Source organism: Alexandromys fortis, unplaced genomic scaffold, assembly GCF_014885135.2.
Source record: "Alexandromys fortis isolate MF-2015 unplaced genomic scaffold, M_Fortis_MF-2015_v1.1 scaffold_94, whole genome shotgun sequence".
Lineage (NCBI taxonomy): Eukaryota > Metazoa > Chordata > Mammalia > Rodentia > Cricetidae > Alexandromys > Alexandromys fortis.
In genome coordinates, this window is record NW_026067979.1 from 6,335,145 (window position 1) to 6,349,802 (window position 14,658).

Sequence of the window (14,658 nt, forward strand, 5' to 3'; positions counted from 1 at the left end):
CCCTCCCTCCCTCCCTCCCTCCCTCCCTCCCTCCCTCCTTCCTTCCTTCCTTCCTTCCTTCCTTCCTTCCTTCCTTCCTTCCTTCCTTCCTTCCTTCGTTTTAAACATGAGCCCTAAACTCAGTCCTCTTGCTCACAAGGCAAATGCTTTGTCTCCCCAGCCCTCTCCATTAAACAAACAAACAAACTCTAAACTTAAACACGGTGCCAAAACAACGTTGCTCCCCTCTCTCTTAGGGAACAGATGTTTTTCAAAAAGGCTTTCAGATTGCAGAGAGCTCATGTAAGAGTGGGGTCAGCGTGCTGCTGGAGACCAAATCGGGGAGACTACACAGGCCCCACACCTACTGCTCCTAGCCAGAGCCTCGGCAGTCCTTGGGAGATGTCATGTCACGGGCGCGATGATCTCAGAGCTGAATGAGCCTGCGGAGGCTCCCAGCTCAGTGAGCAGTCAGTCCTTACAGTGGGCTGAGCACTTACACCAGGACCTCTCCCCTTCACGCCCACTTCCCCCAGGCCATTGCACACAGCTGCACCTGCTGCACGGGTGATGATGTGACTAGAGTCTGTCACCATCATTGTGTGTGGCATCCCTCCACCCCTTCGTGAACTCTGGGGCTGTGTTCTCAGTTTGCATATTGTAGACTCTGGCAGTGTCTAGCATTGTGCCCAGCCCTAATAAATAGTCATCATATAAATAAAGCCATGGGTCACCCCTCCTGATCACTTCTGCTCATGGACACTCATCTCTGTCTGTGCTCTCCCTGAAGACAATGGTTTGCTCATTTCTGAAATCTTCGCACATGGTAAGGGTCCAGTTAGTAGGTGTTATGACCTCTTCCAAAACCATGAACTGAGACCCAGGGTCCATTGGTTCTGATCCTGCTTCTGCCATTAACTTAGTTTCATCCTGCGAGGGGGCACAATGGAGTCAGCCCCGTTCTGACAATCTAATGACACCGTTGCTACAGCAACAAACTAAGAGAAAGGAGAGCAAGCTATTGTACTGAGGGTTGACAAAATTTGGGGACATGGGCATTGCTTTCCATTTTCTGTATGTCCCAAAGTCTTGGGGCCCGGGTATGACAGGCACTTAGTGAACGTTCTTAGAATAAGCAGATGATTGGTTATTTCATCCTATGCGGCCTTGGCAAGCTTCCTTTTACAGGGCCTTAGTTTCCCTATGTGAGGAATGAAGAGGGAACAGGGACTGTATCACTATTTCTTGGTGTGGTAAGGACAGAGGACATCACCAGTCCATAAAGATGCTGGGAATTTGTGGACCCTCTTAGAAGGGCATGCTGGGCCGTGGGTGACTTCCTCAGTGTCTACAAACTCACAAAGGCTTCCTTGGACAGGCAGGGATCTCTGTGTGTTCTTTTGGCTCTCTGGGCTGCTCTGTCCCATTCCTTCAAGCCACTCCCACCCCCAAATGGAGCATTTCACTAAGGTTTCTGCAAGACTCCTTTTCCTCTAGCCTGAGATGAGCTGGGGAAGGCTGGGGGCGGGGCAAGTCTATTAATATCCCTTTCTCAGCTGATTAACTCTCCATTAATTTTCACTCTGCTTCTAAGCCGAGCAGGGGGAGCAAGCTAATGGGCCCAGGCAGGATGAGGTGGCCAGCTCCAGTGATATCGAAAGGCGCCCATAGGGCAGCCAGGGGGCCTGGCAGGAGCCACAGCAGTGTGGGGAAGGTGGCCCTTCTCCTAACCCCACCCAGCCATTCCAGAGCTAGGCAGCTCAGGGAGAGGGGTCAAGGAACAGGTCTTTTGTTAGTCTCTGTGGCTTCCATTCAGCCTCGTCTCTGCCATTGTGTGCTCCTCTCCACCCCAGGCCTGTGCTCGGTGAGTTAGGGCTCTCGCATCCGTGGCCCTGCCCTGCGACGTGACTTTGGCAGGCCTTTGTTCGGGGGGCTTCAGCCCACCTGTGGAAAGAATGACAGGCGGGCTTCCCAAGGAGCCCTAGCTGTAACCGGTTGAGGTTGTTGCCTAGAGCCCGCCTGTGTCACCAGGGCTCTGACAGGAAGTCGTCCATGCAGCAGATGAGCTAGAACACGCATACTGCTTGTCTGACGCCCCGGCCACTGGAAAGCCCTTACATTCTGTTATGTGAGATAATTTATGGCACCCTGGGAATTCTCATTCCTCCCAGCACTGATGACGTCATTCCGAGTGACTAGAACCCAAGAAACTGAAGTCAGCCTGTCTCCCTGTTGCTCCCGATCGGTTTCCTTCGCTCGGCAATTTTGCTGCTTCTCAGACCCCAGACTTGGAACTAGGAGAGGCCCTGGGGTTCTGTCTCCCCTTGTGCAGATTCAGGGCCACCCTGGTGGCAGAGTTCCGTGTGGTCATCCCCTAAATATCACTGGGTCCAAGTCCCAGGTTCTTAATTCCCCATCGAGTTAGCAAGTGTTCTGGAAATAGAGCATTGTGAAGTCTTGCCTGAGGATTGGGGGAGTCTTTCGGGTGGGGGGTCAGTCACTTGAATCCCCATTGCTTCAGAGTCCACAGAGCCCTGATTCAGATCCACTAACAACTTCTTTTGGCTTTTTTTTTTTTATTCTTAGCTCTGTTCTAAAAATTACAAACACGTTTATTCTCCTCTCCCTGAGTCCCCGTTTGAGTTACTCAGCTGCTGCCCTGACTGTAAGCTTATAGCCTAAACAGATTCAGTGCAGCCGAAAGGCCATCACGAGATGTGTATTTCAGATGAACTTCCTGAAGAAAAGATAAACAGCTAGGCCCGGGATGGGAAAGCGTGCCTCAGAAGGGAGCATGTGACAGCATGTGCTCCTGCCAGCACAGACCCAGGGAATCAGGGTTTCTGACTGCTTGTCCTAATCTAGAAGCAGTGTGGTCTGTGGCCCCAGCCTCAAGCTTGGGACCCAGGCGAGGCAACTCAGGGGTTGGAGAGGGCAGGGAAGGCGGGGTTCTGGTACATCCATGCACCAGTTTTCTCTGCAAAATGGAGATTAGAATCATGCTCCCCTCAAAAGGGTGTTGTGTGAGCTTCTAGATGCTACCGACAGAGCTTTCCAGTTCCTCTCCAAGCCTAGGCCATTACCCTAGGTCTCCCCTTAGCCTGAGCCTTGTTTTCTCAGCCTTTTGCTTTAAGTGTTGGTTGTTCAGAGAAAGTTCCTGGCCACTCTAGGCAGCCTGCAATCTTCTTGGATTTGTTGTTGTTGTTGTTGCTGTTGCTTGTTTTGTTTGCTTGTTAGTTTGTTTAGCTATCCCAGCATCCCCTGGCTTCCTCCAGCCCCTTTCCAGCTCTGAAAGGTACTCCCTTGTTCTCCTGTCCAACTCCACTCATCAGCAAAAGCCAGACTCTAGGAGGGCAGGGGTGTGGTGTTCTGGGTGTGCTGGATGCGCACACCCTGTGATGGGAAGGGAAGGAAGGGTGTGAGGTGGGGGCTGACTCCCGTTGCTGTCACTGGAATGGTGGCTGCTGTGGAATATTTGAAGATGTGTTACGTTCATTTATGCTGTGGAATGTTTGTTTAATGATTCAAGGATGGGTTGCATTCTTTTTGTCTGGTTTTGTTTTTTCAAGACAGGGTTTCTCTGTGTCACAGCCCTAGCTGTCCTGGAACTCGCTCTGTAGACCAGGCTGGCCTCAAATTCACAGAGATCCGCCTGCCTCTGCCTCCCAGAGTGCTGCGATTAAAGGCGTGCGCCATCACTGCCCAGATGTGTGGCATTCTTTAATGCTGCGTTTGTTTATCTCTGTGAAGATGTGTTGCTTTGCCTGTCTGAAACACCTGATTGGTCTAATAAAGACCTGAGTGGCCAATGGCTAGGCAGGAAAGATAAATAGATGAGACTACCAGGCAGAGAGAATAAATAGAGGAACAAGAGGGAGGAGCTAGAAAAGGAGAAGGAGAGGACCCCAGGAGCCAACCACTCAGCCACACTGCTACAGAGTAAGAAGGAAAAAAGGGAATAGAGAATAGAGAATAAAGTGTAAGCCTGGAGGCAAAAGGTAGACAGAATAATTTAAGTTTTAAAAAAAAGCTGGCTAGAAAAAATGCCTGTGCAGTGGTGGCACACGCCTTTAATCCCAGCACTCGGGAGGCAGAGGCAGACAGAGCTCTGTGAGTTTGAGGCCAGCCTGGTCTACAAGAGCAAGTTCCAGGACAGGCACCAAAGCTACACAGAGAAAACCTATCTCTAAAAACAAAAACAAAATAAGTTAAGCTAAGGCCAGGCATTCATAAGAAAACCAACAGTAGGTGACGGTATAGTTAGCAGGTATAGCATGGCAAGGTTTGTGTCAGGTACTGCATTAAGCACCTTACCTGTGACCACCCCCGCACCAGCTCCCCCTCGCCCCCCACTCCTCAATAAGAACTCCTTGGAGTGAGTCCTGTCTGGTATCTATGTGGCAGGTGAGGGCTAACTTACCCAAGAACCCACAGTTGGTAAGTGTGGTCTCTGTGAGTCGGCAGCTTCAGAGCCCAGCACCCGGGCCTCTCCCTGAGCGAGCCAAGAGAACAAGCCCCAGGACCCCATTGAAAGAAAGCCCAAGCAGGCTTCCAGTGTTGTAGTTGTGATATCCACAGTTGGGCTCTGCCCAGTCCAGGCCTCCAGGGTCAAGGGGCTGAGACCCTGCTGCCAGTGATGGAGAGGACCCGAGTCTCTCACAGAAGAGGCAGGTATTTTCAGGTAGGCTGCCTTCTGCCCAGGTCACAGCTCAAGGAGCAGCAGAGCCAGGACTGAGACTCCAGGCAAGGCCCTTCCCATAGCCTGCTTATCAAAGTCTGCGGTTCTCGGAGCTGACAACCTCTTTACTGAGTTTGTGATGTTCCAGGAATATGGAACACATTTGTCGGGTTAAGGGGTGGCAAGAAGGCAGTGGTGGTTTATCGGGGTACACAGAACAGCTGAGTCTCCCACAGCGGCTAACCCCCCCCCCCCGTTGTCTCTTCCATCCAGATTGATAGTGAGAATGAAGCTCTCTTGGCTGCGCTCACCAAGACCCTGGATGACATCCCCGAAGACGATGTGGGGCTGGCTGCTTTCCCAGGGCTGGATGAAGGAGACACACCATCCTGTGACCCAGCTTCACCTGCCCCCTTATCTGCGCCCCCCAGCCCCGCCCTGGAGAGGCTTCTGTCCCCAGCGTCTGAAGTGGATGAGCTTTCTATGGTGAGGACTGTAGCCTCGGGCTGCTGTCTGTCAGTTCCAGCTCAGTCAGGGTCCCTGAGCGCCAGCACATGGCTTCAGCCGAGAGCCTGGAGTGCGAGGTCTCGCCGGGCCTTCACCCTTCCTGCCTGGACAGTGGCGTTAGGCTTGGTTCTATTTCTGTTTTAAACCTTAAAATTACACACAAACATTTTCACGGCGATAGCACACAGAGGAGAAAAACCCAAGCAGGAAACAGAAACGTGGACAGTTAAAAGCAAAACCTTCCTAGCCCTCTCACAATTGCCTTCCCCAGAGGTAACCATGGTTACTGATCTGTTACATGACTTTCCTCGTCACCTTTTTTTTTTTTTTTTTTTTTTTTCCCCGAACTACAAAACCAGCAGAGCCTACGTTATAAACTGCTCTGCACCTTTCTCCCTCGGAGCAGTGTGTTCTGGAAAGCCTTCAGATGAGGGTGTGGGGCTTTGCCTCCTCCTGGGTGGCTGTGTGGTACTTCCAGGTAAGGATGTGCCATCATGTAATGGTTCCCCTTTTGACTGATGGACATCTGTTGTCGACCGCTCCATTGCCACTCACAGTACTGAAGTCATTGGTTGCCCCGTGTGAGTCGGTAAATTCTAGAAATGCAAATTCTGGTTCATTATGCTTTGAAGAGGTCGTGCCCGTTTTCACACCAACAAGTGTAAATTAAATGTATGTGGAGATGTGGCAGTAGAGACCAGCGCTGACTGGTCTTGCAAGGGTCTGGACCTCCCAACTTATTGAGGACACTTGCCTTGGACTCTGGCTCAGGCTACCAAAGCTTTGTATGAATGCGGGGCTTCCTTCTACTTTCTGTAACTGCCACTTCTAGTGTTGCTGAGACTCACCTGGAGATCTAGAGCCTGTCAGACCTGGAGGGCTCTCAGATCCTGGAATGGCCCTCCATGAGCATCCAGTTCTGCTCTGGGGAAAGTAAGACCTGGGGGAGGAGTCTCATGGCAGGTCGGCATGCCAACCAAGTTAGACCCTGCGTGTACTGACTTGTGCACGAGGGTGCCATACCTTCTCTTCTGCAGCCTTTGGGGCCCAGGGCACTGGGGGGAACATTTGCCAAGTATCTGCTATGTTCCAATACATACTGTGTTCCAGCTCCCATTATGGCTTCCTCTTGTGGGGTCCCGCAGACTTCCAGACTGAAAGAGACTGCTTTGATTTGAATTTCAGCCTTCCATTGAGAGCTTGTGGGTCCTCAGGCACACACCCTATCAATGACTCAGCTTTCTGATCCCTGGGAGTAGATAATAGGGCCCGGGTCAAAGGCTGTCGGGAGAATTACAGTGGGTAATACCGGTCAATATTTAGAACAGTGCCTAACGTATAGGCCCACCTAAGACACACTGGCTGAGTCAGAGCCTGACTAGGCCATTAGTAGGAAGAATTCTCAGTGTTGTTTCTTACCAGGCCACTGCAGGAAACTTTGTGAAGGGAGAGAGCAACCCCTGCTGGTCACAGGTTGTCCTAGTCCTGAGCCTTCAATTCTGCCTACTTTGCATACTGGTTGCCCGATTGATTCTGTTTTCCCACACTGGGTTAGGCTTATGGAAAGCAGACTAAATGTCAAGTCTTCCGGCATAATAATAGTTCTGGCGGGGGGGGGGGGCAGAGAAGTCACACAGACCCTAGGCCTTGCCTTGAATTCCAGAGAACTTGCCTGTATGGACTTGGGCGACTAGTGAGCCTCTCTTGTAGATCCGCATATCATGAGGTCAGTAGTGTCTCTCAGGGTCAGCGTTTGGACTCTCAGAGGTGTTTTTAAAAAAGTGTCAGATCCAGTGGTTTTGGGTGCGCCCCCCTCCCCCGCCCCTTGTATCAGGGCAGAGAAGAAAATAGGTTGCTTGGGGTGTTGCCTGCAATGGGGCTGAAGTGACTAGAACTAGATCTTGTCCCTGTGGCCCGGGGTGCAGAGTGGTACGTGTGTGCATGCGTGTGTACACACGAGCGCGGTGTTTGCAGTCTAGGTAATCTCTAGCTACTCAGAGTTCAGGTGTCGTCTTTCTCTAACTCTTGGGTCTTTGGGGCTCTCCGCTGGGGTGCTAGGAAGGCATGCTCCCCAGGAGGCACCTGGTGCTATCGTACAAGACACTTCTTGCCTTGTTCTCACCCTTGGCCGTGGTGGAGGAGCCTGTTTTTCTTCAGCCTCTGCACTCTCAAGGTGGTTGAACTGTGCGCCTGCCAGCGGGAGAGCTTTGACAGTATTTCAAAAGCTGTCTGAGGGCTAGAGGGTAGCTCAGTAGGTGGAGTGCTTGCCCGGCACATAGGAAGCCCATAAAACTGGGTGTGATGGTTTATGCAGGCCTGAAATCTCAGCATGTAGAAGGTAGAGGCAGGAAGTTCAAGTCACCCTTGACTATAAAGTTTGGGGCCAGCCTGGGATACACGTGACCCTGTGCAAACTAAACCTTAATCTTATGATTTTACTAATAAAGACTTGGGAGTCAGATGCTGAGTTGAAAACCTGCTAGTTCAGAGAGGCCAGGAGCTGATCTTCCTCCTTAGCTGACGACGTCCCAGAAAGAGAACTTCTCTTTTGCCATGCCAAACCAAAAAGGCCGCCAAACTCAAAGTCTCACCCTACTACTTCCTGTGCATTTCTCTATTTGTTTTCCTGACTCCCTCTTGCTCTCTATGGCCACTTCCTGGCAACTAGTTGCTGGTTCCGGCTCTTGACCCAAGGTTGATTGTACTTACTTAGTGTAATCTCGGGGTTTACAGTGTGCTCAGGTATCCCAACAACACAGCCCCCACACGCATGCAGATGAAAAAAATAGCTGAAGAAAGGACAAACTAAAATTTAGCATGCTTTTACTTGTATAGAAGCAGTTGAGTGTGTTGGAGGTAACATGCACCGTGGTGTGTGTGTGTGTGTGTGTGTGTGTGTGTGTGTGTGTATCCTTGTATGATTAAAAGCCCACCTCATGAAGGCTCACAAGAGAGTAATGGAAGTTGCCTCTAGAGAAAGGACCTTGAGAAGGAAGGAGATTTGCTTTTAATTGTCTACCTTTTAGTATTTCACACACACACACACACACACCATATATGAGCACTGTGTATTTAGTTGAAGAAATAAATTTTTAAGTGTCGTGGACAGAGGAGAACCTATATTGAGCATCGTTTTGGTCTCTAACCTCTCCATCTGCGTGTCTATGTGTGCATACATGTCTGTCTATTACAGGCACATGGAATGAACTGACATTGTCCTCACAGTGAAATGAGCAGGCAGCACCCAGACCTGCTCTCCTGGGTCACTAACTTTGCTCTCTGTGGAATAATGGTGTTTGGGAGTTTGGTAGACATCAATTTGTTTTCTGCATTACCTAGCTCCTTGGGGGTCTCTGGCCCTGGCCAGGGCATAGTCGGCTGGCATGTGGTGCCCTGTGTCTCGGAGTGTGCTTGGCCCTAGCCTCTCCCCCTCTTCCCCTCTTCCCAGCTGCAGAAGCTCCTCCTGACCACATCCTCCCCAACAGCAAGCTCTGACGCTCTGAAGGAGGAGGCCACCTGGTCCCAGGCCAGCCTCAGGTCCAGAAGCCAGCGGCCTTGTGTCAAGGTATTTCTGCATACGCTCAGAGATGACCTGGGCCCCCAGGTGGCTGTCACCCATGGCTAGGAGTGGCAGATTCAGTCTACCTGAGTTTCTCACACAGCCCTGACTGAGGCAAAATCCTGGGTACTACTTCTTGGAAGCAGCATAGTTGGAGGCTCTGAAAAGGACCCTGTACTTTCCCACACTCGAGTGTTTTGACCTGTGAGGTTTGACACAGATCTTGGCACACACTAGAGCAGGGGACAGATGGGAACAGGATCATCACTGGCTGTAGAGGTCATTGTCCATTTCATACTGAGGTTTTCGGATTTCTTTTCTGAGGAGCTGCTGGCCACTTTAAAACTTGGCGTACAAAAGATGACACCCTTACCTGTCCTCACCCTATTCTTTTTTTTTTTGAAGGATCTGCAGAGGCTCCAAGGTTGGGAGCCCTGTAGAAGTCTGGTGGCCACTTTCTTCCTCAGCAATTCAGTTTGCCAGGTACCAGCCCTGCTGGAGACTGGGGGTGAAGTGAAGGAACAGGCCATTCCCACGGTCCTGAGAAAAGATGCTGGGCCTGCTGGCTTCCAGAACAGGCAGAGGGAGACGCATTGCTCTCCTCCCTGCTCATCGTGGCCTATTTCCTTCTCCAGGCGGATGGTGTCCAGGACAAGAAGATCCCCATGCTGCGGTCTCAGAGTCGGCCTTGTACAGAACTGCATAAGCACCTCACCTCGGTGCTGCCCTGCCCCAAAGTGAAAACCCCAACCCCACGCCCAAGTACTCAGCTCCTCTCCAAGGAGGATGAGGAGGTGGGGGAGGATTGCCCGAGCCCCTGGCCAGCTCCAGCCTCTCCCCAAGACTCCCTAGCACAGGACAGGGCTAGCCCCAGCTGTGCCCAGGCTCCCCAGGAGGATGTGAGGTCCATGGTACAACTCATTCGCTACATGCACACCTACTGCTTGCCCCAGAGGAAGCTGCCCCAATGGGCCTCAGAGCTGGTCTCCCAGCCCTGCAGCAGCCCCTCCAGGCAGGTCCCACCCCGGTCCCGGCATCCCCCCAAAGCCACCTGGACTGAGTTCTCTATCCTAAGGGAACTTCTGGCTCAAGATGTCCTCTGTGATGTCAGCAAGCCCTACCGCCTGGCCACGCCTGTCTATGCTTCCCTCACACCCCAGTCCAGGCCCAAGCCCCCCAAAGACAATCAGCCCTCCCCTGCCCACTCTGCCATGGCAGAAGAGGTGAGAATCACAGCTTCCCCTAAGAGCACTGGGCCTAGACCCAGCCTGCGCCCTCTGAGGCTGGAGGTGAAGCCGGATGTCAGTCAACCTACCAGGCAAAAGCAGGAGGAAGATGAGGAAGAAGAAGAAGAGGAGGAGGAGGAAGAAAAAGAGGAGGAGGAAGAAGAGTGGGGCAGGAAGAGACCAGGCCGTGGCCTGCCATGGACCAAACTAGGGAGGAAACTGGACAGCTCTGTGTGCCCCGTGCGGCGTTCCAGGAGACTGAATCCAGAGCTGGGCCCCTGGCTAACATACACTGATGAGCCCCTAGGTGCTCTGCCTTCGATGTGCCTGGCTACAGAGACCCACAACCTGGAGGAGGAACTGGGCAGCCTCACAGATGATAGTCAAGACCAGCAGCTCCCCCAGGGATGCCAGATCCCAGTCCTGGAAAGCCCCTGTGAGAGTGGGTGTGGGGACACAGATGAGGACCCAAGCTGCCCACGGCCCCCTTCCAGAGGTAGTCTGTGGTCCACAAGAAAGGGTGGGGTGGGCGTAGCATCCCCACTGGGAGCTGGGATCTCTGTATTCAAGTCCTCAGTTTTATGTATTAGATGAGGTTCCGTCTGCTCTCCACTGCCCTTTCTGTACAATGGGGTATTGGGCAGATCTTCTACACCTGCTCTTCGAGATTTTCATGCCTATCAAAGCAATGCCTAGTGAACAAAGAACAGGAGGCCTGCCTCCTTGGGGATAGGGAAGAAGGTCATTTAAATAGTAAACCAAGCTAGGCATGTTGATAAATACAGTACTTAGGCAGGGGCAAGAAGACAGAGTTTGAAACCAGCCTGGGCTACATATGCAGATCTGTTCCAAATAGAAAGCAGAGACTGAGGACCTAGGCTCAGAGCTGTTTAGTGAAAGACCCCTCTCCAGAACCATCTAGAATCACAGCTTGGGCCCTGGGGCCTCATGCTCAGAATGCCTGGCCATTGTTTGGCCAGCAAGGGTTGCCTAGTCCATCCCTTATTTCTGCAAAGAAAGGAGATCTTCTGATTGGGACCCAGCAATGCAAAGTGTATTTGAATTGCGCCTGACCATTCCCCTAGATGGCCAAGGCCATGTGTCATGTAAAAGAGCAGCTGTGCATGGTGCCCCTGGAAATGTGAGGACCCCCCCACACACACACAGGGGAGAGTGTTCATGGTGATGTGTATGGGGAGTCTTATCCCTTATTCTTTCTTTTTTCTCTTTTATGTCTTTTCAGACTCCCCCAGGTGCCTCATGCTGGCCTTGTCACAAAGGTAGATTTTTTTTTTAAAAGAAATTACTGGTACATTATTCTGTGAGATTAAGATGTATGCATTTGGGTGGGAGGTCATCAGCCCCCGAGCCCCGCCCTGATCGCCATCTCGAGCCCTCAAGAGCCAGACTCCTTCCAAATGGAGCGTGTTTTAAGGAGGTAGCCTCCTCAAGCTGAGAGGAAAGATGAAGGGTCAACCCGTTTCATAAGCTGTTGTCTCCAGGACTCTGAAGAGTCTTCTTTGGAGTGGGGGTACTGGAGGCTGCCAATGCTGTCAGATAGGAGCAAGTCCCTTCCCTTTCTGGGTCTCAGTTGCTCCATCTATAAAGCAAGGAATCTATACCAGTTTTTGCCTATACTTCCCCCAAACCGCAGCTTGAGTTTCCTTAACAGCCAGGATAGGGCCCCTCAGCAAGTTCTCTCTAGGCCCCTTTCTGTGACAGAACCAGGGTCTATCATTGAGTCCTTTGCTCCCCCCAAAAGTCTAGGGCTTTGGAAGCCTCCTACTGACCAGTCTCTTCCCTTTCTGTCCCTCTGCCTCTACCAGCGACCCTCTTGGCAAGAAGAGCTATGAGGAGTCCTTGACGGTGGAGCTTTGTGGCACGGCAGGTGAGCTAGGGATTCGGCTGGTGGGGTGCCTGTGGGGAGCTGGCAAGGCCCTGGGGAGGAGCACTTCTGACCTCTGCCTCATGAGCTACCTACCCTAGCATTGAGATGCATGGGGAGCATGCTGGGAGGAGGGTCAAGGCCCAGGGCCAGCCCTTCCACTGCTGGTACCAGCAGCAGAGGTGATGCTGAGGTCAGGAAACATAGACACAGCTCTGGAGGAGACTGCAGTCTGGTGAGGCTAACCCCTCAGGAGCATGGTTTGCCATGTGCTCGTTTCAAAGTATGAGCAGAAACTCTGCTGACATAAGAGGGCCAGTGTGGCCTGGTCAGACTGTGGTGTACTCAGCACAGGGGGCCACTGAAGGGTTGAAGACCCAACAAGCATGAGAAGACAAACAAAGAAGGGTGTTCTTAGCCAAAGAATTGGTGTAAGTAAAGGTGTGACAGAACAGAAATACAGGGTATAGTTGTGGTCCCCTGTCTAGCCAAAAGGAACAAGTGGGGATGAAGAAAGAGCATCCCCAAAGGACCAAAACATAGAGGTGCCTGGTGTCTACCTTATAGGCTTTGGAAGAGAGAAAGGAGTCGGCATTTTAGTAAGTCCCTGAGGTGCACTGGGAAGAACAGACGACAGAGGCAGAGCCAGTAGCATCAGGGACACTGAGGATGTGGTCTTACCAGTGGTACCTGCCTGTTCCGTGCTGGGGTACTCCTGGGGCAGGGCTCTTTACACAATTAGCTGTAAGGCAAGGACAGATATCTCTGACCTGGACACCTTAGCTGCCATTGCCAAGTCTCAAAGGGATGGCCGATGCCTCTCATCCTAAGAACAGGAGGACTCTAGGCCTGTATACAGGCTTAGGCGTGGTGACCAGTTAGTGACGAATGCCATCCACCTGTAGGAATGTTGTAGCAGGCAGCCACTTGTTTGTCCTCTCAAACGGAGCTCTTACTGTCCTCTGAGGAGACCTGCCATTCATTCCCTCACCTGTCTCTCCTCTTGCCTGGGTAGGACTCACTCCACCCACCACACCTCCATATAAGCCCATGGAGGAGGACCCCTTCAAGCCGGACACCAAGCACAGCCCAGGCCAAGGCACAGCTCCCAGCCTCCCCTCCCCTGAGGCTCTTCAGCTCCCAGCCACCCCAGGGGCCTCCCACAAGCTGCCCAAGAGGCACCCTGAGCGAAGTGAGCTCCTGTCCCACCTGCAGCATGCCACGGCCCAGCCGGTGTCCCAGGCTGGGCAGAAGCGCCCCTTCTCCTGCTCCTTTGGAGACCACGATTACTGCCAGGTGCTCAGGCCAGAGGCTGCCCTGCAGAGGAAGGTGCTGCGGTCCTGGGAGCCGGTTGGGGTCCATCGTGATGACTGGCCCCAGCAGGGTGCCTCCCTGCCGACTGAATCAAAGACCCCTAGGAGGGAGGCAGAGCAGAGCTGTGACTCTACCCCTAAGGACAGCATGCAGCTGAGAGACCATGAGATCCGTGCCAGCCTCACAAAGCACTTTGGGCTGCTGGAGACCGCTCTGGAGGACGAAGACCTGGCTTCATGTAAAAGCCCCGAGTACGACACCGTGTTTGAGGACGGCAGCAGCAGCAGTGGCGAGAGCAGCTTCCTGCTGGAGGAGGAAGAGGAGGGCGGGGAGGAGGAGGATGAAGGAGAGGACTCGGGGGTCAGCCCTCCCTGCTCTGACCACTGCCCCTACCAGAGCCCACCCAGTAAGGCCAGCCGGCAGCTCTGTTCCCGCAGCCGCTCCAGTTCTGGTTCCTCGTCCTGTAGCTCCTGGTCACCAGCCACCCGGAAGAGCTTCAGGTATGCTTGGTGACCCTGGGGAGATGGGTACCTGAGCAGCCACTAGGTGCCAGAGGGGGAGAACCCTAGGAATTTGCTTTGAAACTGGGGTTGCATCTTCATGTGAGGTCCCAGCCCTAGTCAGAAGCCCATAAGATGGGCTCCTCAAGCACCAGGCTGTCTGGACCAAGTCAAGGCTGGCAGGGTCTGTTGCAAAGGAAGAATCCTTACCTTCTGGCCACCTGCCGCTTTAGGTCCTAATGACCCTGAGCCTTGTTTTCTGCTTCGTATTCGTCAAGAGATTTTTTTTAAAATACAAACACACACAGCCACATAGTTAAAAAGCAACTTGTGGTTAATGTGTTAAAGAAGAGTGGGTGTAATTTCAGCCTATGCTCTGAAAAGCACCCCACTGAAAGCAGTGCTGAAGTTTATCTCCAGCTTGGCCTTGCATTATTTGCTGCTGTGAGCGGACCCTTAAAGACCCATGGGAGCCATGGAGCATTGGGAGCCCTTTTAAGCATCCTGTCTTTGAGCCCTGGACCTGGAAAGGGGTTTCTATTGCCGTGATAAAACACAACAAGCCAGGCGGTGGTGGATGCACGCCTTTAATCCCAGCCCTTGGAAGGCAGAAGCAGGCAGATCTCTGTGAGTTTGAGGCCAACTTGGTCTACAAAGTAAGTTCCAGGACGGCCAGGGCTGTTACACAGACGAATCTTATCTCAAAAAACCAAACCAACCAAACAAACAAAACAAAAACACCATGACAGGAAGCAACTGGGAGAGAAGTACGGGTTTAGTTCATTTTCCAACTCTGGTCACACTCCATCACCGAGAGGAATCAAGAATTCAAGGCAAGAACCTTGAATTTGGCAGATTTGGGGGAGAGCAGCTCCTACTTGCTTTGATCACAGCTGGTAATGGGACCAGCTTTGTCTTTGGGAGGCTCTCAGCTCTGTGCTTAATGTTGCCTGGGTGGCCACTAGATGGTACTCTTCAGCCTGGAGCAGAGCTATGGAGTTGATGAGGGT

At 52.3% G+C, this 14,658-nt stretch overlaps 1 protein-coding gene across 5 annotated transcripts in view; it reads left to right on the forward strand.

The window, feature by feature from the left end:
- Positions 1 to 14,658, forward strand: part of Ppargc1b (PPARG coactivator 1 beta) — a 107,063-nt gene that overhangs the window by 78,602 nt on the left and 13,803 nt on the right. For 2 of the 5 annotated variants that reach the window (XM_050157928.1, XM_050157929.1), the window contains exons 3-8: positions 4,931 to 5,143; positions 8,613 to 8,729; positions 9,359 to 10,445; positions 11,193 to 11,229; positions 11,776 to 11,837; positions 12,850 to 13,648. In XM_050157928.1, the coding sequence (XP_050013885.1) occupies positions 4,931 to 5,143; positions 8,613 to 8,729; positions 9,359 to 10,445; positions 11,193 to 11,229; positions 11,776 to 11,837; positions 12,850 to 13,648 (2,315 nt within the window). The other 3 variants (XM_050157930.1, XM_050157932.1, XM_050157931.1) reach the window with 2 other exon arrangements.